The sequence below is a fragment of the Momordica charantia genome (assembly GCF_013281855.1).
Source record: "Momordica charantia cultivar OHB3-1 chromosome 2 unlocalized genomic scaffold, Mcharantia_2.0 BLBB01000002.1, whole genome shotgun sequence".
Lineage (NCBI taxonomy): Eukaryota > Viridiplantae > Streptophyta > Magnoliopsida > Cucurbitales > Cucurbitaceae > Momordica > Momordica charantia.
In genome coordinates, this window is record NW_028275160.1 from 10887479 (window position 1) to 10915230 (window position 27752).

At 30.0% G+C, this 27752-nt stretch overlaps 1 protein-coding gene across 1 annotated transcript; it reads right to left on the reverse strand.

Annotated features, from left to right (window-relative positions):
- Nucleotides 1-14190: 14190 nt before the first annotated feature.
- SAMC1 (S-adenosylmethionine carrier 1) lies at nucleotides 14191-27075 on the reverse strand. The gene is made up of 12 exons (XM_022298455.2): nucleotides 26962-27075; nucleotides 24715-24822; nucleotides 23739-23821; nucleotides 22952-23028; nucleotides 21122-21212; nucleotides 20692-20745; nucleotides 20525-20620; nucleotides 18334-18423; nucleotides 17961-18012; nucleotides 15671-15732; nucleotides 15435-15515; nucleotides 14191-14534 (listed from the first exon to the last, which is right to left on the reverse strand). Exons 1-12 carry the CDS (start codon nucleotides 26993-26995, stop codon nucleotides 14409-14411), a joined length of 954 nt encoding a protein of 317 aa, XP_022154147.1. The 5' UTR covers nucleotides 26996-27075; the 3' UTR covers nucleotides 14191-14408.
- Nucleotides 27076-27752: the final 677 nt, after the last annotated feature.

Here is a 27752-nt window from a genome sequence, read left to right on the forward strand (position 1 = left end):
CTTCACTTTTTTTATTGTTCATGACTATCCTTAAAGTTTTGTGGGAGTGAGGTTGAAAAAAGGGGCACTTTTTGTTTTATATAATGCATATAAATTTACAGAGTCTAAAGTTTATTCAAATAAGGGGACAATAATAATAAAATAAAATAAAAAATTATTTTCTACTCTAGATGATGGGTATAAAATATTATCATGCATGTTTGTTCAAAGAGCAAAGATTAAGTAATTTATGGAGGTTACAACATGTTGGGGTGGGAGTTCGAAATCATGACCTTTCGGTCAGACCATTTGAGCTATGCTCGATACTAAAAAAATGTAATTTATGGAGGTTTGCTTCTATAAAATGAAATTTAAGAACCAAGTTAATAAAAAATTGAACCCATAAGAAGTGACCATGAAAAATATTAAATTATAGTATATTAGACTAAACTATGGAAATAGTATATTCAATGCTCGGATTGGCTATTTATTATTAATACTTAATAACTTAATATTCATATATTTAAATATTAAAGAGTGAAAATAAGATATTGTTAAAATTTTCTTCATTACAATAATATGACTATTAATAACGTTTCTTCAGAAAAAAAAAACTATTAATAAGGTCAATTTTTTTTCTTTTTCTTTTTATAAAAGGTCAAATTTTTATTTAAAAATTAAAGTCAAGCAAAATTTATAATTTAAGCCAAATAGTTATATAAAAACTAGAACTAAAATTAGAAAAATAATCAATTATTTAAAATAACCAGCAACAACTAATTTATACACATATATATACATGAAAATATATTGATCTAATAAAAATTTTATATATATATATACATATATACATGAAAATGAAGTAAAAATATTAATAAGTATCTAATAAAAACATAATGCATTTTAAATTTACTTGAATAAAAATATATTGATCTAATTAAAATTTACAAAATTAGTTAAATGATTAAAATTGTAGTTTTTTTTTCTTCTGTGTGGGGGATCATTTGAGAAATAAATTTGAGAAGAAGACAAAAATGTTATATATATTATTTAAATATCACTTTTAATTTTTTTTTTCAAAAATATCACAAACTTCATTTTATTCCTTTTCACGTGATAATTTTTTAAGTTTTAATTCAAATTATATTGGTTGGATAGAAATTTTGGTCAACTAATAAATGTCACGTCATTATTTTAAAATTATATTTAGGACCAACCCTAAATTTATACGGATTCCAAATTAATTTTCTTATGATGAAGTTTAAATTTCTCACTTTAAATTTTTTGAACTAAAAAAAAATAAAAATTAAATCCCACGTATTCAAGATGAGTCATTTTTATTTTCTTACTTTGCGGGTACATTATTCTTTTTCAAAAATCATAAATAATCATGCACTTGTATTTTCAAGGCCTAGTTTAAGATCTCATTATCACTCATTGAAGTTTGAATCTAAGTGGCTAGATGGTCACTAATCATTTTAAGATGGATAAACAATTGGTTGGGATCTACACTAATTAATTTAAATTATAATAAATTATATATATTTGATTCATGAACTATTAAAATTGTGCAGGTTTAGTGTATCCATGTATTCTCTATATTTTTAAAAAGATTTAATAGGTGGTTCACCTTTAATTTTGTGTTTAATAGATGAGATGTTATCTCAGTTAACTTTTTGTTTACAACACTAAACATTCTAGAACCTACCAAAATCAACTTGTAATTTCTAAATTTACAATCAACTTGTCATATAAGCCTTAATTAACGGAGTCTATGACGCGTACTCATTAAAATTAAAATTGAAAGTTTAGAGACCTATATTAAAATTTATGAAACTACAATGACTAATTAAATGCTTAATAATCTTGAAAATTTAATGACTTGTTAGAAACTTTTTAGAGTATAATAACAAAGTAGACACAATACTAAGGGGCCGTTTGTTTTGTGGGAATTCAAGATTCCTATTGGACGGGCATCTAGATTCCCACGATTGTTTTGCGGGGAATGTATGATACCCGGGCATCTTAAGATGTCCGAGTATGCTAGGATGTCCGTATGGGAGGTATCTAACGAGTTTTGGATGTCCTTTTGAAATGTGGGTATCTAATATTCTGGTGTTGAAGGCATCAGTTCTTTACATTTTTGCCCTTCATTTTTTTCCACATATTTTCTTTCATCAATTTTTCTTTATTTTTCCCCAAATTTGTTTTTATTTTTATTTTTAAATTTATAATTTAAATAAATTAATGGACTCATTGTCTAATAAGCATTTTTATGCAATTAAGTATATTTGTATATTACATTTACATATAAAATAAACTACAATTAAATTATATAATATCTGGATTTATTTTTAATATTTGGAAGGAATTATATTATTAATAATATTTATTATCATAAATATATAATTTTAAAGCAACAATTTTTTGACCACCAATATATATGTGCTATTTTTCCTCTTAAAAAATATAATATGATAGTAAGATAAATAAATTTTACCCAAGATAATACCAATTATATGATTGTCTTTTTGAAAAAATATTAAAGTTGAAAATGAAATGTATATTGAATTAATAGGAGTTAATTTGTTCTACAAAACAACATATAAAAAAAATAAAATATTAAATTAATACAAATAAATCTATTATAGTAAATAAATTTATAAATTATATGAGTATTGGTGATGGCAGTTTTGGAACATTCTATAAATTTAACAGAACAATTCCTGCAAAACAAACGTGGCTATCCAAATATTTCCGGACATCCTTAATAAATATCGGACATCTAAAATTCCGAACATCTGAAATTCCAAGTATCGCTAGATGTCGGGCATCTACATTCCCGAAAAACAAACAGCCCCTAAGAGTTTAGGGATCACGACCTTGTAATTTGATCTAAATTTAAATTTGGTTACTTAATTTTTTAGCTTTGACGAGTTTTTCCTTAATTTTTTAGCTTTGACGAGTTTTTCATAGGGCCCAATTGATATAACCGTCTTGTTTTTTATTTTCCGTTTTCAATTTTTTAGAAACATAAATATTTAGGTACCATTTGATAACCATTTTTGTTTTTACTATTATGTTTTCTGTTTTTAGTTTTATGTTTTTAAAAATAAAAATGATATATGTTTGATAACCATTTTTATTTTTCTGTTTTTAAAAGTTACAAAATTGAAAATTAGAGAGTAAATTCAATGTAAAATAAAGATGACAATGATGTCAGGCAAGAGTAAAGATGCACTCCACCATTCTCGTGCTTGTGAAGATTTTTAGCCCACCATCTCCATTTCGTTCTTAGGTTCGGGAATCGAGATCCAGGTTGAAGAATTATTATATAGGGGCGGGATATTCGGGGGAAATTTACCAATTTTAATTATTTCTAGAATTTTAAAAAATAAAAAATGTGTAATAAATATATTAATTATTTTTAGAATTATTATTTACTAATATAAATAATTAGTTTTAAAAATTAATTAATATTTTATTCACAACTTAGTAAATATGTTAACAAAATATATATTAATTATTTAAAAAATGGAATCGGAGACGGGGTTGAAGCATGTATTTACTATTCTTGGAGCGGGGACCTGACCCTACAGAAATTTTTGTCATCTATTGTTATTGTGTAGAGACTTGAAAAAACACAAGTTTAAAGACATAGAAATCAACTTTTTAAATTGAAATTTTAGAGAAATAGAGAAAAAGATTTAGAAAAAAAAATTAGTGAAAGAAAAGTTAAAGACAAAAAGTGAAAAATTTAGGGAAAAAAGTAAAGTTGGGAGGAAAAGATGTGTTAAAGGAAAAAAAAAAGAAATTAGAAAGAAAAAGAAAAATTATAGTGAGAAAAAATTTAGAAATAAAAACAAAATTCGAAATATGCTTTTTTTAGATAAAATAAATAAATAAATAAGATAAGATAAATGAAAGTTATAACGAAGAAAATTGAACGAGAAAATAAGATGTAATTTTTAGAGAAGAGAAAGAAAAGATAAAAAAAAGCAAAATTTTAAGGAAAGAAAATTTCAGAAAAATATTAATGTTTTAGAGAGAGATGAGAGTGATATGTTTGAATAAAAAGAAAAAAAATAAAAATACTTGAAGATGAAAATTTGAAAGAGATAAATAATAATAACAATAAATATTTAAAATATGAAAACTTTAGAAAGTTAAAAAAAGAAATTTTTTATAAAGAAATTTACGAAGAAAAAAGTTTTCGAGTGAAATTTATTTGAGATAAATATGTGAAAAGGAAAAAAAAGTTAATTTGGAAGAAAAAAAATTAGACTTTGAAAAACATTAATTTATTTTGAAAAACTACTTTTCCTTTTTAATTTACATAGAATTTCAAAATCTCTTTTTAAAAACAAAAAATTGAAAATCGAATGGGTATATCAAACAACTATATTATTTAAAAACTATAACTAAAAACGAAATAATTATCAAATGAATCTTAACTATCATTATTTCTCGTTTCTCATTTTTAAGAAATGTTTCTAACATGGTATATAAAATTTACAAATAAATCAAATTTTTTGTTTGTTGTTTCGGTTTTTAAATGTTTTCATAACACAAATAAAAGCATTATTTTATTATTCTTGATTTTATTTAAATGTTTAATTAAGAAATTAATATTTATATAAAAGTTTTCTTTTTTTAATTTAAAATTTTAAACAAAACTGAGTTACAAGTTTTATCATTCTCCACTTTAATAATACTCCTTCGAATATATTTTGATATTTTTTAACAATATTCAAAAAAGGAAAAATATTAAACTATTACCTTTTAACTTGAAAAAATTACCCCATGTTTATCATAAACCTTCAATTTCATTAAATCTAACCTTAGACTTCGAGAAATGTTATAATTTTTACCTTATGTTACGCTTTCATAAGAATCGTTAAAAAAGTATATATTCTCATGTGCATTCAACGAGTTAGAAAATAGTAGCGTAATACGAAATTTACGGGCTTCAAAGAAATACACAACATTAGGGTTGAAAACTTATTGATCGGAATGAAAATGAGTCAGAATGAGAATATTATTTCTTTAATGTTATTTACTAGAAATTTTCAAAAATCAGAATCAGACTTTTTTTTATATAGGTTGTTTATAAAAACTGTCTGGAATCAAATATATAACAATTATTAGTATACTTTTTTCTAGTTAATTACAAATATATTATTGTGTTATTATTTTTAATTACAACAATAATATATTTTAATATATTTTATTACTATATTATTGATAGTAAATAATTTTTAATTATAACAATTTATTTAATATTAATAAATAATGAATAATTCGTTTAGTTCTAAAAAAAGATAATAATTAGAATAAAATTACATCAACTTTTATTATTTTAATATTTAATAATAATGAATTCTATTTTTTAAAAATATTTTGATATTAATGAGTAATAATTAATAACAAATTAAAATTAAATAATTAAATATAAATTTATAATAAAATTACATCAACTAATAAATATTGTATAATTTTTTATTAGAAGAAGAAATATTAATAGTATAAATAAAAAAATAATAAAAGTATAAAACAATTAATTAAAAAAGTCATGCATCTCATCAATAGATGAGAGAGAAAGAATAACAGTTATGAAGTAATTAAAATAAATATATGAGACTCACGAGACAAAAAATAAGGATGAGATTGATGAGGTTATAGGGGTGAATGAGATTATAGTTTTGAGGTCCTACCATTTGATTTCATTAAGGTCATGTTTATCGATCGAATGAGAATGAAGGAATGAAAATCAATTTTTTTTATTCATTGGATGGTGTTTACCAAATTGTTGAAATGAGAATCAAATGGTATGACTCACCCACTTTTTTTAGTTCCATTTCCTAAAAATGGGCAATCTCATTATTCTCGTGCATCCTCACCAATCTCATTCGCATACCTTATTCCCTAAGTCCCACACATTTATTGCAATCAGTTTTCTACTTTTACCATTTCTCTCTCATGATTAATGAGACCCATAACTTTTTATTTAATTGTTTTCTACTTTTTTTATTTGTTTTTCATTTATATTACTAATAATTTCTCTTTTAGTAAAAATTAATATCACTTTTGATGTGATATTATTATAAAATATTTAATTTATATTTAGTATTTAATTTTTTAATTTAATTACGTTATTATTAGTTAATATCATATTTTTTAAATATAATTCATTATTATTAATTAGTGTAATAATAAAATTTAATAACATTATTATTAAATATTATTATGAGAATGTTTTATATTAAATGAAATGGTTCTAATAAAATAGTATTTTAGTGGATATAATTTTATTTTAATTATTTATTATTTATTAATCTTAATATTAAATAAATTGTTTTGATAAAAAAATACTTACTATCAATAATATAGTAATAAAATAAATTAGTATTGTAATAAAAAAAATTAGCATGTACTGTGATTAGCTAGAATGAAGAAAGGGGTATACTAGTAATTGTCATATATTTGATTCTGATGATGATTCTAGATAGATTTAGTAAATAGGAGTTCTGATTCGGTTTCCATAAAATTTATGGTAAACAGGATCAAATGAGTAACATTCTCATATTAATTCATTTGATTCCAATTGATTTTCATTCTAATTAATTTCCATTCCGATTCCTAGTAGGTAAATGTGACATAAATAGAATGAAAAATCGAAGTAAACATAAACTTTATTATGATTTTTGGTTTTAAATGGTCCATATTTAGCATTAATTTACCCGAGCATAATTTTGTGCATTGATTTATAAAGCTTGATTTTTAATGGAATCAATTTATAAAGCTTGATTTTTAATGGAATCAATGAATTTTATGAGATTCGTACTGAGCTTCCTCTTTTTCTTTTTCTTTTTCTTTTTTTTCTAATGAGCGGTGAATGTTACAAAAATTAAACAGAAAGTTAAAATGACCCCTTATTCATAGTCAAAGTAAGCCTAGTTCAGCCGTAATTATCTCCACACCATATATTTACTAAAAAAGAAAAGAAAAAGTGGACTTGATTTGAAAGAGATTGCTTTAGTTATAACGTAATTAATTAAAATATTTTATAACATAAAAGGAAAAAAGAAAGGAGAGTTACATGTCAAATTATTTAATGTACTACAAAATATATATATATAATAATAATACTTACCTTCTAATTACTCTGAGCAAATTTTCCAATAAAATATTCGTAGCTATTTATTTTGGATAAAACATAGGTGCTTATCAAACATATTTTCCTACTTTTACCATCATTAAAAAATTAGCAACTAGTCATTATAATTTTTCTCTCTTCCTTTATGCATCCATCTCCCCTTGTATAATTTTTTAAATTGTAGTAAAAATATGAGATATCTACCTACTCATCAGCACTTAAGTTTTATTCTTATTTTCTTTAAAAAAGTTGTTTTCCCTCTTCTTTTATGTTTCTTCTCTCCTTGGTTGACAAGCGTATTTATATTTTAGAAAAAGAGATAAAAAATTTCTTTTCTAGTATTTGTCAAAAACATAAAAGCACGATCGTCCCTAAAGGATGACACAAGGACAAGAACATGAAATCTTCTAACATCACCTATCACGAAATATTGTATCCGAACCTTGTGCTAGTCACCGTGTTGCTCAGCTCATACAACAAAATCCGACCGTAGACATCCACTGAAAAAGTAAAAGTAAAAGAAATATCATACTTAAAAAGTAAAAGAGAAGGGATGGGGTAGATAGAATTGTATGAATTTGAGGTGCAATAGAATGAAATGATTGCAAGCAGCAGAGAGAGCCCTTAGAGCACTTTGTAAAGGGAGGCCCCTTTGTTTCCGACTAAGCAAAAATTATTCAGCCTTTGTAGTTTGCAGCAACATCCCTCATGCCTATGCCACTCCCTACTCATTATCAAATCTGACATATATCATATGATTTGACCTCTTAAATTACTATATATTTAACTTTTACATTCATCTATAACACAATTCATTGTTTTTTTTTTAATTAATTTAGTCCTTGTGATGCTCGTCAGGATTTTAAATTTATGTATATGAGTTCGACACTCACACAAAAAGTAAATCGATATTCCCATTATATCGTAAAAAAGTCAACATTTTCATCGACATTATCATTTAAAATCTGGGTGGAAACATAATATAATTTCGATCACAATAGTTTAAAAGTTTTTATTTAGTATTTATGATTTGAACTTTGTTTCAATTTTGTTTTTCGTGATTTTTTAATAGTTTCAATTTGGTTTTCAAATTTCATAAGTTGTCTTTAAACTATTTTCTACGCACTCTAAAATTCACATGTTTCCTTCTATTTTCTACTTAGCTATAAACTTTAATACGTTAAATTTAACACAACTAGACAAGTAAAAAATATTGTACTAGTTTATTGCTGCATAAAAAAATATGTTAACAATATAGATGATTTGTACGAGATTTAACTAAACTATAGGGACAAATATCGTAACTTTTACTACTATGAAAATCAAGTTGAAATCAGCCTAGTCTATATGAATTGAAACTTTGAAAATTATAGAGATTAAATTAAAATTATATTGACCGAATTTTTTTGGATAAAATTTGCTTTTATACTTTGAGAGATTTTTATTGCATCCTTATATGTTTTATTTTATTAATTTTGTTAGTTAAGGTTTAATCTTATTTTTAGTTACAGAACTTTTGTTTTCATTTTATTTCAGTTTACAAATCTTCAAAATTTTTGTTTGAATCTCTTAATCTTGTATAAAAATCACAGTTTTTGTCATTAATTTTCATTAGTAAAAACTTTAATTGATAAGTTGTACGCGTACACATGGATAAATCTTTTGAAGCTTCGAGTGGAAGTTAGATGTTGAGTTTTGAAATAAATTTGGATTTTCATTTATGTTATTTTTTTTTATAAATAAACAACAAAACTGAAATATACTTTTATATATACAAGTTTAGAGAGAAGATATAAGATATTTGAAATTTTAAAGGCTATAAAGAAATAAGTAGAGAACTTCAAAACATAAAAACAAAATTTAAATATAATGTCAATTTGAAAATATAACTTATAATCACAAAATTTAAATATAATGTCAGTTGATTAAGATATTAGTAATTTTGTTTAATAAGTCACAAGTTTGAATCTTACCTTCTTTATTTAAAATGTAATTATTTTTTTTAAAAATATTTTAACATTTAATTAATGTTCAATTTCTATTGTCCATTCAAGGGTAATCATATATGTTTTAAATTATGATCTTCAGATTCTTTTTAAGACAAATGGAGGGTAAGAACATCGAACCTTTGACCTTAAGAAAAAGTTAAGTATCTTAAGCTGAAGTTGAGTTAATTAAAACACAAGAAGCTAATCTTTATATTAAATACAATAAAACATAAACAAGAAAAAAAAGGCGAAATGTAAATTTAGGTTTTGAAAATATAAATTGGTTTAGTTATTTGATTTAAAATTTGGTAGCTTTAAATGACTTTATGCAAATGCAATCAATTTTTTTTTAATTTCATTTTATTCTCTAAATTTTCAAAATATATATTTCAGTTTCTGTACTTTAAAAAAATCACTATATCCTTACTATTATTTTTTCACCTAATATTTGGTTAGACTATACCTCCCTCAACCAACTTTTATAAATCCAGTACATGGTCACATTATTATATATAAAAAAAACATTATTATAAGGGTTAATTAAACACATGCTTGAAGTTATGCATGAATGAAAAATGGCTATTTATTCAGGACTAAAATAGATACCTTAAATTTTCAATGATCAAGATAGATAAACTTACAAATTCGGAGTAAAAGTTCATAAATAAAAACGCAAAACAATCTTTTTCAAATTCAAGGATTAAAATGAGATTTTTTTTTAACAGGATCAAAATGAGATTTAAAATAAAAACCTATGAATAATAACATAAACTTTTATAGAAAAAAAAAAGAAAGAAATATCATGATAGGATGTCGTAAAAAGACTAAAAAATGTTAAATTACAAATTTAGTCCCCAAATTAAAAAATAAATAAATTACATCTATAAACTTTTAAACTATTCTAATGATTAAATCTCTTTGTCATTTACCTCCATACTTAAATCTTGACATGACACTTTGATTAGACAGTAATTAATAACATAGTACAACGTCGCACGACACTGAGTTATATAAGAGAATAAGCCAACTGGATATAATATATAAGAGCCAACATGAGAGCATAATACTTAGTGATTAAGACATCTTATTCTTTCTCTAGATGTCAAAAGCTCACATGAGTTGTACTAAAAACACAGATACCATACGAGTAGAACCATTAATAACTCACATTAGTCAAAGGAAAAAAAGTTACAATCGAAGCAGAAGAACAAAAAATGGTATGAAAAAATGAAGGAAGAAATAACAACATTTGGAAGTGAAAAGTGAAAAAGGAAAATGATGGAGATTTTAGTTGCATGGTTTGAAAGAGACTGTTGAATGAAAAGAATGGGAATGAGAGAGGCAGTGGCAGAGAAAAAGAGTGTAAAATTTCAGGTGGGTTTGAGGAACTGACAAATGCGTGCGCCCATGGCTGACCACCCTCTGCAAACCCACCTTCCAAAATTCTCATCAAACAACTACTTTTTGCCAAACCCCAAAAAAAAATTTACATTCGCAAGGTCGATTCAAGCACAGCTTAGTGGATGAAGTACGTGTTTTTATCTCTTGGGGTCGATGTTTCCAACGAAAATTTCTGGTACTATGAGAGTATAAATTCTTTTTTTATTTACTGTCTCTGTCGTGTTAGCATCTTATTAAAAATGATTTGTCTGATCTAAGAGAAAGTTTGTGCTATATTTGAAAATTTTAAAAACATGTAGGTGAAATATTTTGAAATAGTCATTTGGACTAATGAGCCATCCATGATGGTTATAATCTACTTACCTACTAAATATAATAGAGATATACAAACCAATAAAAATACGGCACATTTATTAGTATGAGCTACTATTGACCACCATGTAAAAAGGTATCTTTGTATTTTATTTCCAAATTAGGAGATTAGTTCGTTGAATAGTTACATTTTAGAATATTGTTATCCAAATTTTGTAAAAGAGAATAGTGTTAAAATGGGGGATATTCTATGAAAGTAATTTTAATAAAAATAAAAATAAAAATTTTAAACTTATTTTATGAATATTGTTTTTTTATATTAGAACCACAATAATAATTAATTTTATTGTGATTATATTTTTCTTTTTATAACTATCGACCCAAGGAATTAAATCTTCAACCTCAATAAATGTAAATGATGTATTGTTTATTGAGTTATATTCAAATTAGTGCTTCCTTCGATACATTTCTTCCATACGAGTCATTTAGGTGTGCTTAGCCCTCCAATTCAGCTCCACTTTGGACCTGATGGATTGATTTATCATGAATAGAGTGTTTGCTTCACTTGGGCGTTGCTCATGCGGCTTATTGGAGTCTGGATGCGTGTCACCTTAAATCTGTTAAGGATCTCACATTGGAAAGATAACCTTATAAAAGTTTATAATAGACATAAGTAACTCCTCCTATTGTCAATTAGTTTTGATATCAAACTGCATGAATATTCATGTGATATTAAGGCCCAAAAACTCAAAATAGCATTTGGCCTAAAAATGGGATTCTTAGGTTGGATCCCACAAAGATTTATAATTTCATAATAGACACGTGACTATATCTTAATCGGTTAAAGTATATATTCTCTTTAAAAAAGTCGTGAATTCGAATCTACATCTCCGCATATTGTATCAAAATATATATATATATATATACACAATACAAACTAGTCACTATAATACTCATCAATATAACAACATTAAAAAATTTTATATGATGGAAATATCGTCATGTCGAGGTAAATAATATAATACGTCGATCACAACATAACATAAATATAGGGGATGAATTACTAAATTCTTCCTTTTTTCTTTCACGAGGTTTACTTTTTAGCATTTTTTCCCTTTTCTTGCGTTTTTGTTTCTCTTTTGTTCTTTTAATATAAAGTCACTTTTTAGTGTTTCCCTTTTTTATATTTCTATATTTGGATTTAAATACTATTTTAGTTCTTAATCCTACTTTCAGTTTTTGTTGATTTCAGTCCATATAATTCTAAAAATGTATACTTATAAAAATTTATTCGGATGTCTATACTTTTAAAAAGTGATCATTTTAGTCTCTTATTGTTATTGCAAAATTTTAATGCAACCTATATACACAATAAAAATCTTTTAACTAATACAAAAGTTATTACCACATTTCAAGAAAGTTATTAAGTGTACTATGTGTTGAAGTTGGGATAAAAAACAAAAAGATTAAAAAAAATGGTCAAAGCGGTCACTTTTTTAATCTTCAAATGACTGCTAAAGCTATAGGGACGTTTTTAAACTTCAATGACTTATTAGACATAAAATTGAAAGCTTAAAGATCTATTACATATTTTCTATAAATCAAACTTATAATTTAACCAATAATTTAAAAAAAAATTTAAAAAAAAAATAAAGAGAGACATTCTTTTTATATAAAATGTTTAGGGACCAACCACAAAATGTGATAAAATCAACCTGAAAGTTTACAAACCAGATTTAAACTAAATAATAACAATACTTCAATTCACCTCGTTTGATAATCGTTTCATTTTCAATTTTCTCTCTTCAAAAATTATGTTTCGCTTCCTCACAAATTTTTAGTTTATTTTCAACTTCCTTAAATACATCATTTAAATTATTAGCCAAATTTAGAAACCAAAATAAATTTTTAAACTACTTTTTTAAAATTTTAAAATTTTGGTTTAAAATTTTGATTTTCAATTTTAAAAAAGGAGAGAAAAAGTTTAAAATGGTGTTGTTTATACTTTAATGATTATAACATTGTGTGCTTCATTTGAAGTCCAATTGTCTTGATTCCATTTGCCATTATTATATCTTCTTGCTAAGTAACCCTTTTATCCTTAACCTATCATTTTCCAATTTGTTCATATGTCAAAATAGCAACCTAACAATTAGAGCTTAATTATTCATGAAGGGCCCCACTGAGAAAGGCCTTATATTAAAAAGTCTATGCCATTATTACCCTTGTTTGCCATTACAAGCTACCCACATTGGTAAAGATTTTTGTTTCTAACTAGCTAATAATATTTTGGTACAAAACTCATTGGAATAGCATATGATTCTGTGAAAAAAGTCACCTAAATCATTCCTCCTTTTTCTCCCTTTTTTTTTCTTTTTCTAATCTCATTTTATCATTGGATACTCTCTTTTTCAAGGAATTGAAAAAAAAAAACAAACAAACAAACAAGATTGTATATGGCATTAGAATCATTTAGCTCAAGAAATTTTGTATTTGAAGATGGATGAATCTACCTACTACTTTTGGATGGTGCCCCACAAGCACCGACTTCAACATTTCATCTACAAACAACAAAAATTCAAAGGAGACAAGAGTATGTTAAAAAAATAATAATAAATAAAATAAAAAATAGTATAAGAGTTGTTATTGTATTAAACATAATCTAGTGGCTTATTTATAAGAGGTTTGGTGAAATGGTGAAACTTTAATCTACCGTCTTTTTAAACAAGTTATTAATGTATTGATCGGTTACTCCAATCACTAAATATACATTTAAAATCACTATTCAAAACTCTAAAAATTAGAAAAGAATAACTACTAGTTCTAAAAGACTAAGCATCTACTTCTTCTTTCGAGATAGGAGGTTTAAATGTTCACCCACATTTGTTAAGTTTAAAAATAATAAAAAAATAAATATGTGAGACTAAACTAAAGAAATAATTTAACAAAGGTAATGCATCAGAAAGAGAACCGGAAAAAACTCAATTGATCGAGGGTATTACTTACCTCTCTAAAGGTTGAAGGCTTAAATTGTCTCACACCATGTTGAACTAAAAGATATATAAAAACAAAAAAGGTTTAAATACTTATATTTTGGTCTTTGTACTTTCGTCTTTGGTTCATTTGAGTTTCTCTATCAAGGTACGTTCTTTTTATCAATGTCGGATCCTTAACATTCTCTACTTTCAAAACGTTCGTTTTGGTTCCTATACTTTCAAATTTTATTAATTTTAGTCATGTAAATAGCTATTACTTTCGTTTTGTTGATTTTTCTCTTTTTCTTTCTTTTTTATAGTACTTCTTGAACACAATAAGAAGTCCACTAAAAGAATAGTAGATTACAAGACAGGCAGAAACCAAAACAGCCCATTTTGGGGCAAACTGATTCATTATTTTGCAGTGATAACTCACTGTTTCTACAAAGAATCAAGTAGTATACAACTCTCTAATCCCTTGCTATTCTCATAACCTCATACATAAACTAAATGAAGCTTGCTAGCCATAGATACTAATTCTAGATATTTGTCATTACGAGATCGTATGGCCGAACCCTCCAAACTCTTCCGAAAATGCTACTCTTGCTTCGGGTCTTCACGAGCAGCGGGACGCCTCTCTGCTAGTAATCGCTTTGTGCTTTCAAGGACGCCGAAGAAGATAGAACCACCGATGCCTATCCATAGCACTCGGGGTCCAATGCCCTGCAATAACTAAATATATGAACACAAATTTTCAAGTAGATGGCTCTTTCCTCATTAGGGTCACCTAAACATCACAACCTCTATACTTTGAAGTCAAAGAGATCACGGAGAGAGGGCGTTTCCATTTTATTTTGATCCCTAAAGTTTAATCTCGATATTTCATAACTGATAAAGGATCTAACATATTGGCATATAAGAAGATTATGGACTTAAAGAGTGTATTTGACATACTTGTGGAGGACTGAAAGTATTTTTTTAAAATTGGTATTGTTTAGTCAAAATTTTAAAGGGGTAAAAAGTACTTTTTACCTTTTCTAGAATTTTTGATATTCAAAAGTAGTTTAAGAAATTTTAAAAATAGATGAGAAAAACACTTGAAGTGCTTTTAAATAAAGAATTTGATTAGTTTTCCTCCAAAAATGCTTACGAAAAAGGCGTTTTGCTTAAAAATGATTTTAAAAAATACCTTCCACATTTTCTTCCTAAGTAAACAAGAACAAGGCACAGTCATGAGACTAATACATTCATACATTATCTCTAAGTAAGTAGGGAATGTATTTGATGTAAAAACGGCGTTTTATTAAAAACTAATAATTTAAAGCTCTTCAATGATTTTCAAGAAACACTAGAGTAGAGAAAAAACAATTACATATAATTCAAACTTTTTAGGTTCAAAAGTGAGTAAACATAAGTTTAATATAATTATTTGAACGGTGAAAAGTGTTTTTAGCGTATTAAAAATTCTTTTCAAAATCTTCATAGTGTGTAGTTACATGCTCAGAGGTGATTTTGAAAATTCTAAAAACACTTGAAACATAAAACTCAATTAATGCTTCTTCCAAAAGCATTTTTCACTTAAAAAGCACAGGGTCATCCCAAAGTCACTCTAAAAAGCCATACCTTCAAAAGAGCTTTAGGTCCTTCCTCCTTGACAATCGTTTGAACACAATCAAGAATTCCATTATACTGGTTTGCAGATCCCTATATAATCAGGCGGAAAAAATGAGATACAAGAAAATAGACGACTTTTAGATTGGATCTGACATTATAAAAATGAAAATGGAAACAAATTTGTATGATTGACAACTGTTAAGAAAAAGTAAAATCAAAATATACAGCAAAGAAAATTATCTTACTTGAACCATTAATCTTGTCTTAATGACATCAAGGGGAGTGGTTATAGCACCGGTTAATGCCCCTATGCAATCAAAATTAAGCATATGAAATTTTGTAATTTGTAGAGCCAATAAATCATTCAGAAATTGGAGACTGGTACCAAGGTCAATATCAGTAAATGAATCATTCATGCTAATGAAGTAGATGACTAATTGAAGAAGAAATGCCAATGGTTCATGTGCACATTGTTGGGGAATAAAAACATTTTGTATGGATGCTTGTTCTATAGTTTGGTTTATGAGCTCTTTTGCTAAATGAGCTGCATTATGTGGCCTCAGTCTTGTTGACTTTGGCCAGTTCTTCGTCCATTTATTTGGGCCTATCTCGTGCTTTGACAGATAGGGAAACTTTGGAAGTGTCGGCCTTACTTTTGTCACTAAGGGATGCCAACGTTTGCCAAGGGAGGAGGCTCATTCATTTTTGGTCCCCAAATCTAGTGGGAGGGATCCAAGTCTATACACCACAGAAGCCTTCAACACTAAGCCGGGATCCAAGTCTATAACGATTACTCGCGGACCATGGAGGAATATTTACAAACAGAGGCGCCTTATCTTTGACAGAATTGCTTCCAAAGTTAGAAATGGGGCCTCTACATCCTTTTGGTATGACCCTGGCTGACTGATTCCCCATGCCTTTAGCTTTCCCTGGCCTATTCTCCCTATCCCTCGGAAAACAGCCTCTGTAAAGAGATATGGAACTCAAACCTCCATTTTTGGGATTTGGGTACAGGCGCTTTCTCAAAGAGGAGGAAATTACAGAATGGGCAACACTTTCTAGTCAACAAGAATCCACCCACCTCCTTGATGGGGAGGACTCTTGGGTTTGGCCATTAGACAGAAATGGTTCCTTCTCCATCATTTCTCTTCTCACTGACATGGCTCCAAATAGATCTCTCATGCACTCATCTCTTACCAAAGCCATTTGGAAAGATCTATACCCAAAAAGAACCAAGTTCTTCATTTGGGAACTTGCCCATAAGGGTATCAACACATCGGATAGACTGCAGCGAAGACTACCCTTCATGGTCCTGTCCCCACAGTGGTGCATCCTCTGCAAAAAAAGATGGGGAATCGCCCTCCCATCTTTTTCATACTTGCTCTCTGGCCATGGATTTTTGGAACCTGATCCTCCAAGCTTTTGAATGGACAGTAGCTCTCCCCATTGACATCCAAGATCTTCTCACATCTGTTCTAGTGGGCCACCCATTCAAGAAAGCCAAAGGAATTATGTGGAAACACTTCATGCGAGCCTTTCTATGGACTTTTTGGAATGAAAGAAATCAGACTCTTTCTAGACAAAGAGATGCCTTTCATCAGTATTTTTGACAACATTACTTTTCATGCTATGTCTTGGTGTAAAACATCCCCCTATTTTCATTCATATAGTATGAACTTTCTGTTAACCAATTGGAGAAGTTTCCTGTAGCTCCATTGTGGGTTCCCCTTTCTTTGTAATTTCATCCATCAATGAAATTGTTTCTTATCAAAAAAATAATAATAATAAAATAATAAAAAAAATCTAGCGGGAGGGTTTGTTTGTGTCTCTTGTTTCCACCCTTTTATGTTCTCCCTTGACCTCCCCTACTACCCACTCGTTCTCTTTGCTTTGGAAGGTTAATGCCAAAAAAAAAAAATCAAATTCTTTGCTTGGTAAGTCATGCATGGGAAAGTTAATACTCCGGACCGTATTCAAATTTAGCCTCTTTTTGGGACCACAGTGGTGTTCCCTTTGTAGAGATGCGACTGAGGACCTCGACCATATCCTTTGGACTTGTCAGTTCGCTCAATCAATCATGGTCTGTTTCCTAAATCCTTTTGGTGTCTAATGGCACATGGTAGAGTCTGTCGGGCAATGGTATAGGTGGTGTTATTTCCTCCCTTATGTGACAAAGGATGGGTTTTCTTTCCTATTTTGTGGAGTATTTGCCTTGAGCTAAATAACAGAATTTTGACAGGGCCTGACGGGTCCTAGGAGGAGGTTTAAGATGTCATTAGATTTAATACTTCCCTTTCGGCATATGTGGTTTTTGTAATTATCCGTTAGGTGTTATACCTTTGTATTAGAGCCTCTTATCCCATACTTTTGATTGGAGCTTTTTTCTGTAGGTGTGAGTTCCTCTTGGTGGGCAGTTTTTGTATGTCTAACTTTTGTTTACCCTTTGTATCCTTTCAATTTCTTTTTAATGAAAGCGTGGTTTCTTAAAAATAATAATAATAATCATTAAAAAACATAGGTGAATGACAGTATTACCTGCAAAAGCTCCAATAACGGCATTTTCAGGATCATTCAAATCTCGCTTTGCCTGTAGGAAAATAGGTCACATCAATAGTAGCTGCCACCAAGTAAGAGTTGACATTTTCAATTTAGATTTTTGGCCCCTTTTATTAACCAAGGACAAATAAACTGCACCCATAACATCTGTGACAATAATTTGCTTAAATTTCTAATTATTAGAGAAAGAGAGAGGTTTAGGCCACCACGGGATTTTATGGAACATTTGCAGTCAGTGAAATGGTGAGACTTTCGAACTCATGCACCATAGTTACTCCAATGGAAAAACTCGAACGAATGTTGTACAGTGAAATTACAACATTAATTACAACATAATCAGACAAAAGCTTACCGCCAACTTGTAACCTATTCGTAGTTGCTCATAAATGCAAAATTGGATTGCGTCGAATGGCAAATCTCTCAATAGAAAAGATCCATATCCCTACAATGTGATAACCAAGGGAAGTTACAAGCAAAACTTCATTAGCATTTTCAAAAACTTCAGAAAATTGAAAAGGGTCATTACTAAATTCAACATGTCCATCAAAAAGAATGTTTCTATAATATGTGACTATGTCATTGTCATAGGGCTTCAAGAGCATTGCACCTAATCAGAAACTCATTTCTTAGAATGAAAAATTCAAACATTGTTAGTCTGCATCTCATGGCTTAGAGTATCACACATGTATAAAAACTACTCACTTTATCATCTGCAAAAAGAAATGGAAAGACCTTCAGCCGATACCCTTAGACTGAAGAATGGAATTTAATAAAACGTAAATATCAATTAAGTCATTTACGATTGTAAATCCAATGAAAAAGAGATTTAAGATCCAAATTTGTTCCGCTGCTGCAGAACTCAATTTAATATCTTTTTGTTTCTTCAGCTCCTTCATTGAATTCTAACTGGAATCTTTACTTTAGAAGGTTTTCCTTTCAGAACTAGATTTTTTAGTATTACTCTAGGATTAGAAGAGAACTCTAGAATAAAGCAACTGAAAGTAGGGAACGATCTCCCGTCAATCTCTGAGATTAGCAAACTACCTAGAGTCAAGAAATCAAACTGCCAGTAACCAGTCCTTGAATTACGTCCAACTCTTCTTCACATCCTTTGCTTGGCTTTTTTTTTTCTTAACAAGAAACAAACTTTTCATTGATAATATGAAAAGGAAGAAAAAAGTTCAAGAATACAAGCTTCCAAAGGAAGCGAAAAAAGAATAAGAAAAACAACCAAAACATAGAAACCAAAATACAATGAAATAGATGAGAACTGAAACCCGAGAACAGACGCTAAAAAACTCTCATCAATAAAGCTTGCCAATTCAAAAGGACTGACTGAGGAGGAAACCAAAACAATCACTTAACCCAAACTGACCACCAGAATGAAGAAGTAAAGAATCTGAAACCTCCCTCCACCGAGAGAAGACAAGAAAACTACGAGATCTCAACCCTCAAAACTGTTGCAAAGCAGAACCAACCAAAAACCTATTGCTCATAATTAAAGCCTACCTATTCAGTGATTGAACTAGGGTAATGCCTACACCTTCAAAATATTTTTAAAAACTTTGATTATCAGCGCAAGAAGCTTTTCGACTACCAAAGGCTGCTCCCGAGAAGAAGAAAGAAAGGGATCCAATTTTTCAGAAGAGATAATTGGTCGTTATCCTCTACAAAAAGTAAATTAAAATCCTCTGTGAAGGAAACCTCTAATAAATCTTCATTAAAAACCTCACTCTTCCAAAAATTCTACTGAATCCTCACAACTGACACTAACATTGAAATTTGAATTATTCTTCATCATCAAACAAAATGTTATCCTTGAATGTTTATTTGACTGCTCACTTGTTGTGATGTTGAATTAATGATATCATGGTTGAGAGGTGAATCGTCCTTCTGGAACCCTCCTCTTTCCTTTATTAACCTCAGCGAGTAAATCTTTTATCTCGAATAAAATAATGGCAGGGGAGGAATAAAAGTCCTAGGCAGGAGTAAATAAAGGTTAAAACTAAGGTTGCCATCAACCAGATCGTCAGTTGTCTTAGTTACCTTAACACCTTCCAAAGGTTGAGATTCTTTTCTTAGTTCATTTCCTTGATCAGACATAAATTTTGGTGAAATTGACCTTGAAACAGAACCACCCTTACAAAGTTCTCTTTCCATTATAGCCTTGTAAAGGAAGAGACACTTAGTTCTCCTTGGTGAATGATGTGCAAATGCGACTTAAAACTTTTTAGATATTTTTACCCTTCATTCTCAATTTGCTAAGGTTTGAGTTTTGGCTTCTTTTTCTTTGGTTCAATCACAAAACCTTAATTTAGTTTCTTTCAGTAAAAATTTTAGATGAATGAATAGAATTTCTTCGTTTGTTAGTTTATGAAGTTGATGGAAACTCTTCTTCTAATTTTGTTTCTCCATTCCCCTTCAATTCTTCAGTATCTACTCTTCATTTATGAAGTTTACATTTCCAATTGAAATTAATAAATAAATATGAACACGTTAGAAACGTCTAAAGTCGTTATAGAGAAAAGAGGATGGTTACACACTGCATAGAGTCCTTTAAAACCTTCTTTTGCTGCAATTAGGCGGACCGCATCTGGGGCTGATGCAAATTGTCCAGTTTGCATCCGTTGTTTAACAACCTAAGTAACAAATTTTGGTCAATAAAAAAAATCGATGGAAATATATTTGCATGCGCGTGCATTTTATTTACCTCCGTTGGAACGCGAATAAGGGAAGCAGCAATACCTCCTACTGCACCAGCCATCTGCAATATGAAGCAACTAAAACTAAATTATTTTTGCAAGTGTAAGACCTATAATTAAGTAATCAAGTAGAAGACTATAGTAAAAGGAACATCATCCTCATTTCAGTGGTGATGTAAAAGAAGATTTAGATCAATTACAGGAACAGCCGAACAGGAAAAAGATTAACTATGTCTAACCCAGAGAGAATTCCATGGGATGTCTGACATAAAACTTATAACATATGAGATCGTTCACCAAAACAAAAGTAGTTGAAATTCTGTTGTTCTGCACTACTAAGAACTACAGCGTGAAATAATAACCTAACAAGACTATTCAGTTTGACGTGTTGCCTAGTTAAATAAATCATGTCAATTGTAGGATATTGTTGGCCCTTACAAAATGAGCTATTGCACTGAGGTTTTCAGGAAAAGTCCTAAGCAATTTCTGCTTGGTAGGTTCGTACACGCCAACAAATACAGCAGAAGCCCTGCACACAGAGAATAATTATTTAATAACTAAACCCAAGCACCAAGAAATTAAAATACCAAAAACTTTTTAAGGGCGTGGCGTTGTATGAAAATTGATAAACCCGTTCAAGCCATCAGGTGTAGCCAGGAAAAGAAAGTATAATCATATGTTTCCAATATTATCCTGCAAATTTTTTCTGACAACACTAGGTGAATAACAGTGAATGTATAAATGCTTTCTTATGGAACTCTTCAGAAAAGAAAGAAGGTATTAATGTAGGATTGGGATCCGGGTTGAAATACGAGAAGCTCCAAACGAATACCTGCACACACAATAACACTGGTGTGGTGCTAAGCCCAACACACTCCAATGCCTAAGTCATACATTAGTTAAGTTGAGCGTGGTAAGAAAGTAAGGTTGTGTCACATACCTCGCACATTCCTCGTATTTGTAGAGGGAACCATCTTGGGCCTTAGACAATATCAAATCACCCTTGATTTTCGACACTGATCTCATAATCAAGGTGATTCTAATATATTAGGGTCGGCTCTTAGGTGGTCTAATCACCTTGGCTCGACTTGGGCTAATCGGCTCAACTGGGTCGAGTCAGTCTTGGTCAGGTCGGGTCTTGATCGAGTTGGGCCTAGTTGAGTGAATCTCATACGATAATTATGCCCATAACAGTGGCTCCCACTCTCTGGATTGTGGGTGGCGAAACGAGTCAACCCACTCCTAAGAGTCTTGTCAGTGTGTTCCTCGACCATCAAATTCAGAATCGCGAAACTTTTCATATGGTCTTAATTTAGATTACCTGAGGTTTTTTTCTCTTTTTTTTTTGGGTTGGGTACATTGGCATCCAGACCCTACCCAGTAGAATCAGTCCGCCCCAGCCAAGTCAAGGTGATTACACCACCTAATAGCTGGCCCTAACATATTATAATCACTTTGATAGGCGGTCAAAGCCAAAAATCAAGGGCAATCTTGTCTACCGCTCAAGGTGACTTCATGTATAAAAAGGAAGAGAGATCCTGTGCCTGAGGTATGTGACACAACCCTACTTTATTGTTTTTTGCAACTTCTTTTTATATGAAACAATGATTTTATTGATGAAGGAAATTTACAAAAAAATAGTCCCCGATTGCTAGTCTCGACTTAACCCATTGTTTGACTTAAAAATTAGATTGTGTTAGGCTTAGCACCACACCGATGTGCATAGTTCATTGTGTGTACAGGTGTTCATTCAAAGCTTCTCGTATGGCAACCCAGATCCAAGAAGCAGTAGCTCACAAATCAACAAAATTTAAGCAATTTCATTTTCTTTCCTGGCCCTTACTATTTTCAATCTTAAACACACACACACAAGATTTTAAGATATATTTAAGATAAAAAGCACTAAGGAGATGAAAAGTTTTTGAAACCCGAAGACATGGTGTAATAGCTGGTCAGGGATTTTAAAAAAAAAAAACATAACGGTATCACCCGCTGAGTCCTGATATCCACAGTACACTTATTGGACTAGAAATTCGCATGATACTGAAAATGATCTGTGGTGGTGATGAAAATCTAAAGACACAAATGAAACGTGCCCAAGGAGTAAAAGTGATTGTTTGTTGTTCCCAAATGAAGAATTATCATCTTGGTTGCTGAATCATTAACATAAAATGTAAGTCGTAACAATGATGTGAATTCTATAATAATAACTCATAGCTTAAAATCTTAGAAGATACTTGGAACTAATACCCTCTAGAAGGTACTTACGGCAACACACCAGCAATATTTCCACCCAAACCAGCGTAAAGCCCCTTCAATACTATCTGTCCTCCTCCACGCACAGCCTGTAATAAAATTCCAGGGGGAAAAATCAGCAGCTATTCTAAAAGATTATGATACAAAAAATAAAATTATCATCAACCAAGGACAATTTCCGTTTGACCTAGATCTAAATGCCCACGCAATCAATATCATAGATTTATCCACACCTTCACCATCTCAAAATAATTAAATAACAACAACAATAATAATATACAAACAAACAGAAAAGGAAAAGGAAAACAAGCCAAAAGAACAAACAGAAGAGGTTCAAATCTCTTGTGCCATAGAGTATTGGTGAAATTTTCATTCAGAGATTGGCGAGGAATTCATTCCTAGAAAGGTTACAGCCAAACAAAAAAGCCTAAAAGATGGTGTCCCAACTCTGAAAAGGAAGAATCAAACAAAAGCCCTCAAATCAAAATTAATAGTGAAAGTATTGTAGTTCTAAAACAACTTGTGATGGACACTCCAGTTTGAGGCCATGAACTATACAATATGATAAAAACAAAAAAAATAATAAAAAAAGGTAAAAAAAAAAAACTCTAAAGAAATAGCCTTATCTGTGACTATTCTCGTGCCTGCAACTATCTTAAAAGTCAGAATTCGTTTATTTGTTTATTATTTGTTTTAGAAATAATGCTTGAAAGCAAGTAACTATCTATCTGATATGACTTTATAATCCCTATTGCACATCCGTTGAATCATTGCATATCTATTTTGTAAGGTTGCATGCCTGTAGCCGTGTCTTTATTGTATCAATGGGGTATAAAGCTGTCTCAACAACCACACCCGCTGTACCTCCTGCTATGACACCCTCTGCAAAATTCACAAATTTTATTAACAAATCTGAAACTGCATGTGTTAAAGATCTGCTATCACTCAGCAATTACTCTGGCTTGTAGAGCACAAGCCCATCTGCTATCCCTAATGTGTTGCCAAGCATCATCCTCATTTTCATTCTCATCATAGTGTCTCTTCTATTATAGGATTCTAAGTAAGCAAATTATCAGATTTTACTTTCTGAAACTAATCCTACAACAGAAATCAGAAATGTTCAAGTGTGTTAAAATTACACAGTATTAAAAATTAATTCCAACACTCTAACTAGTGACTCTGTTATGTGAGCTTAGCTCAACGGTAATTGGCAACTACCTCTAACCAAGAGGTCATGAGTTCGAAACTCCCCACCCCCACTTGTATACAAAAATAAAAATAAAAAACTCTAATTAGTTTCTCTGCTATGTGAGGAGAACTAGTAAAAACTGGACGCACCATCCATATCATTGCTCAAAATAAGACTTATTTGAGTTTGGTCAAATACCAAGACAGATAAAGTAATAATGAGGGTCTAAATTAATAATTTTTCATATTCCATGAGGCATGAGTACAATATAGCACAATTCAGCAAGAAAACGGGATTTTACAAGTCATCTTAATCAACACTTTCATCTGACTTCAAGGCAATTCGACATAACTTTCTTCTCGTTGTTCCCTACTTTAAATCTTGTAAAATTACATGCTTCAAATTAAAAATATTAATTTTTTCAACAAAATCATCATACTAATAGATTCAAAATTTTAAAGCATTACACTTGATAAGAAAAAAAATAACAAATAGAAAAATAGAAGAAATTGACTATGAGACCATGTTCAACCTACACTCAATTTTATAACACAAATTTCCTTCAGAAAGAGAAGTTCTAACTTACCAAATACAGTACGCAGAAAATCAAATGGCTTTTCTTCCTTCATGCTGACGGATGCAAATACTTTTCTTGAATCAACTGCAGGTAATTTCAACTTCCTACCAGATGCATCTATAAAAAGAAAAACATGCTCCGAAAATTCAACATACCTTATAGCAGAAAATAGTTACTGCAGAGGTGTAAAAGCGAGTTAAAGGCCTAAATGGAGAAACTTATGTGCATTATTTAATTCCTGATAAGATCCTATCACTTGAAAATATTAAGAATAGAAAACTCTAATATCACCATAGGAAGAAAAAAATAGTCTGATCAATGATAAACTATAATCCAAAGCTTGCTTGCAGATGAATCATGTTGTGATGATAATCTAATATCTAAAAGAAAAATCATTCACTAAAATATTAAGAAAAAATGAATGAAGCTGTAAACAGGTTGATACAAGACAATGGGAGATTATTTAGATCCAAATCAGTTTTCAAGTTAACTACATCTCAAAGAAGTCTAGTTAATGCAATGACCCAATAATTCAATGGCCTTCTCACCATTAGAGGCTGGGTCTCTTATCTTGCTTTGTTTTACAATTAATCAACAAGTAAGCGACGAGGAAACCAATATTTGGATTTCAGAATACACGACAATCACATAAGAAGGTAAAAACAAAGGAAAAATGAAGTCATCTTCCATATGTTGTTTGACCCAAAAAAAACAAATAAAATAGAATAAAATCTTTATTAGCCTTAAAAAATGTGAATTCAGAATATTTGCAATAAATGCTAACTCCAAAAGAAAGTAGCCCAAAAAAGGACAATGTAAGCTAAGTGCACATTAGAAATTGTTGTTGGGACAATGGTCCCATATTTACATCTACAATGGAAAACTTACTTCTAAACTTTTTTTTTTTTTTTTGGGTAAGAAACTTGAGAAATATATTGAAAACAAAAAAGACTTTTTTTTCTTTTATCAGAAACCGAGCAGGTTTCATTGAGAATAAATGAAAGAATATTCAAGAACATACAAAAAACAAACCCATCTAAAAGAATTACACCTAACTAGTAATTACGAAAGGCCTTAGAAACCGACACCCACAAAGAGGTATTAAATCTACCAAGCTCCCAAATTTCCTCCCAAGACCTCTCAACCCCCCTAAACATTCTACTATTCCTCTCAATCCAAATACCCAACAAAATAGCAAAAAAAACAAATATGTCATAACAGGATTCCTCCATCCCGAAAAGGGGGAAACAACAATACCTCCTCCATCGTTGCCCTACGATCCCTATTACCTGCCAAAGAGACCCAAAAATCCTCCAAGAACCAACCCTAAATAAACTGCACAAACTGACAACTCCACAGAATATGGTCAAGGTCCTCCGAAGTATTTTTGCAAAGGACATACCACTGGACTCAACAAAAAAGAAGAACGTCTCTAAATACAGTCCATGGTATTAACTTTTCCACGCTAAACTTGCCCAGCAAAGAACTTGGTCTTCTTCAAAAATTTTACCTTCTAGAGCAAGGTGAGCAATGAGGCATTAGGGGGAGTGACTGAACACTCAAAAGATTAAACAAAAAACTACCAGTGAATCCCTCCCAACAGATTGAAAACAAAAGAGATCAACAGCCTAACTCCCAAAGAGCTGTACATCGTTACAAAAAAATAAATAAATAAAAAAAGAAGTAGATCTATCTTCAACATTCTCTTGTTTCTCTCCAGGCTTCCAGCCATAAGTTCCACAAAACAAGAGCTTTGCCTTTGAAATACCAGCCCTTAAAGGCTTCAATTTACTTCTAAACTCAACCCAAAAGAAACTAATACTAATTGAAATATTATACTTATACACACACCCAAATCTTCCTATTTCTAACTGATGTGATCCAATGTTTGCATCCCAACATATTGCTAACTCAAAAGCCTCACATTTCATAAAAGAAGTCATAAACCTACATACCAGACAAACTAATGCAGCAAAGCAAAAGCAAAAGCTCAACCAGAAACCCAGACCAAATTCCGACACAACTGCTCAACATAATATCAACATTTCTCAACAGAACAAAAGCCATGCACAAGTTAAAGAACCGAGAAACAAATTGCAGCCCAGAAGTTGCAGAGCGAAACGGGAAGGAGAAATTGAAAGCAACTACTGAAGCAAAAATGCCAAAATCTGAGAAGAATCGAATGGTGAAGTAGCGAAGAAACATCAACCAAATACATTTACATGCACAAACTTAATCTTAGAAAGAAAAAATAACCTGAAGAAGCCAAGGAGGAGCTTTTCGCGTCCATGGCTGGCTACTGTAATAGCCTGCTCTGTCCTGTAAAATGCTGCGCAATCCGACCCCCATCCGAAGATTGTATAAATTTAACATTTTTTTTGTTTTGTCAAATTGTAAAATATTTATTAAATTAATTATTCAATCTGTGGAGGATATTGTTTGTGTATTTTACTGATTGGATAAAAAAATAAGAGAAAAGTTTAACCCTTTTTTCTCAAAATTGCAAAACATTTATTAAATTGTCGAATCTGTGGAGGATATTGTTTGTGTATTAATAAGAGAAGAAAAAAATTATACATATAATATATTATATTTTAGGCTAAATATACAATTTAGTCTCTAATATTTTGATTTTTTTTTCAATTAATTATTTCTATTGTTAAAAATCAAATTGATTCATGTCTCAAAAAAAAATCAATTTGATAATTTAATTCTATCGTTTTTGTACTGTTCACGTTAACCAAATATTAAAATTTGCCTCATAAATATAGGTGACGTGATATTTAGTGGTTTGGTAAAATTTTAGAGATCGGTCACATAAAAAAGAGTATTATGAATTTTTAAATTAAATAGATGCCCACTAATCCTTGCTTAGTGTCCAATTTTGAGGTGTCTCAAAATCCATGGTCCATATGTCTCTATGTGTCTTTTATTCATAACCTCATATGTTCCATTATACCATGTGTTGAAACCCTAATGCCCCATGTGTTTCAATTTTAGACATTATTAGTGTCATATAAATCACACCACATGCTTATCCATGGCCT

Bases quoted from the DNA above. Each gene is read 5' to 3' on its own strand.
- SAMC1 (XM_022298455.2), bottom strand. From the start codon at position 26,995: ATGGACGCGAAAAGCTCCTCCTTGGCTTCTTCAG. The intron at 20,746-21,121 runs GTAAGGGCCAAC...TTCATATTGCAG, and splicing joins TCAGTGCAATAGCTCATTTT to ATGGCTGGTGCAGTAGGAGG. The intron at 18,013-18,333 runs GTAAGCTTTTGT...ATTTTCCTACAG, and splicing joins GAATAGGTTACAAGTTGGCG to GCAAAGCGAGATTTGAATGA.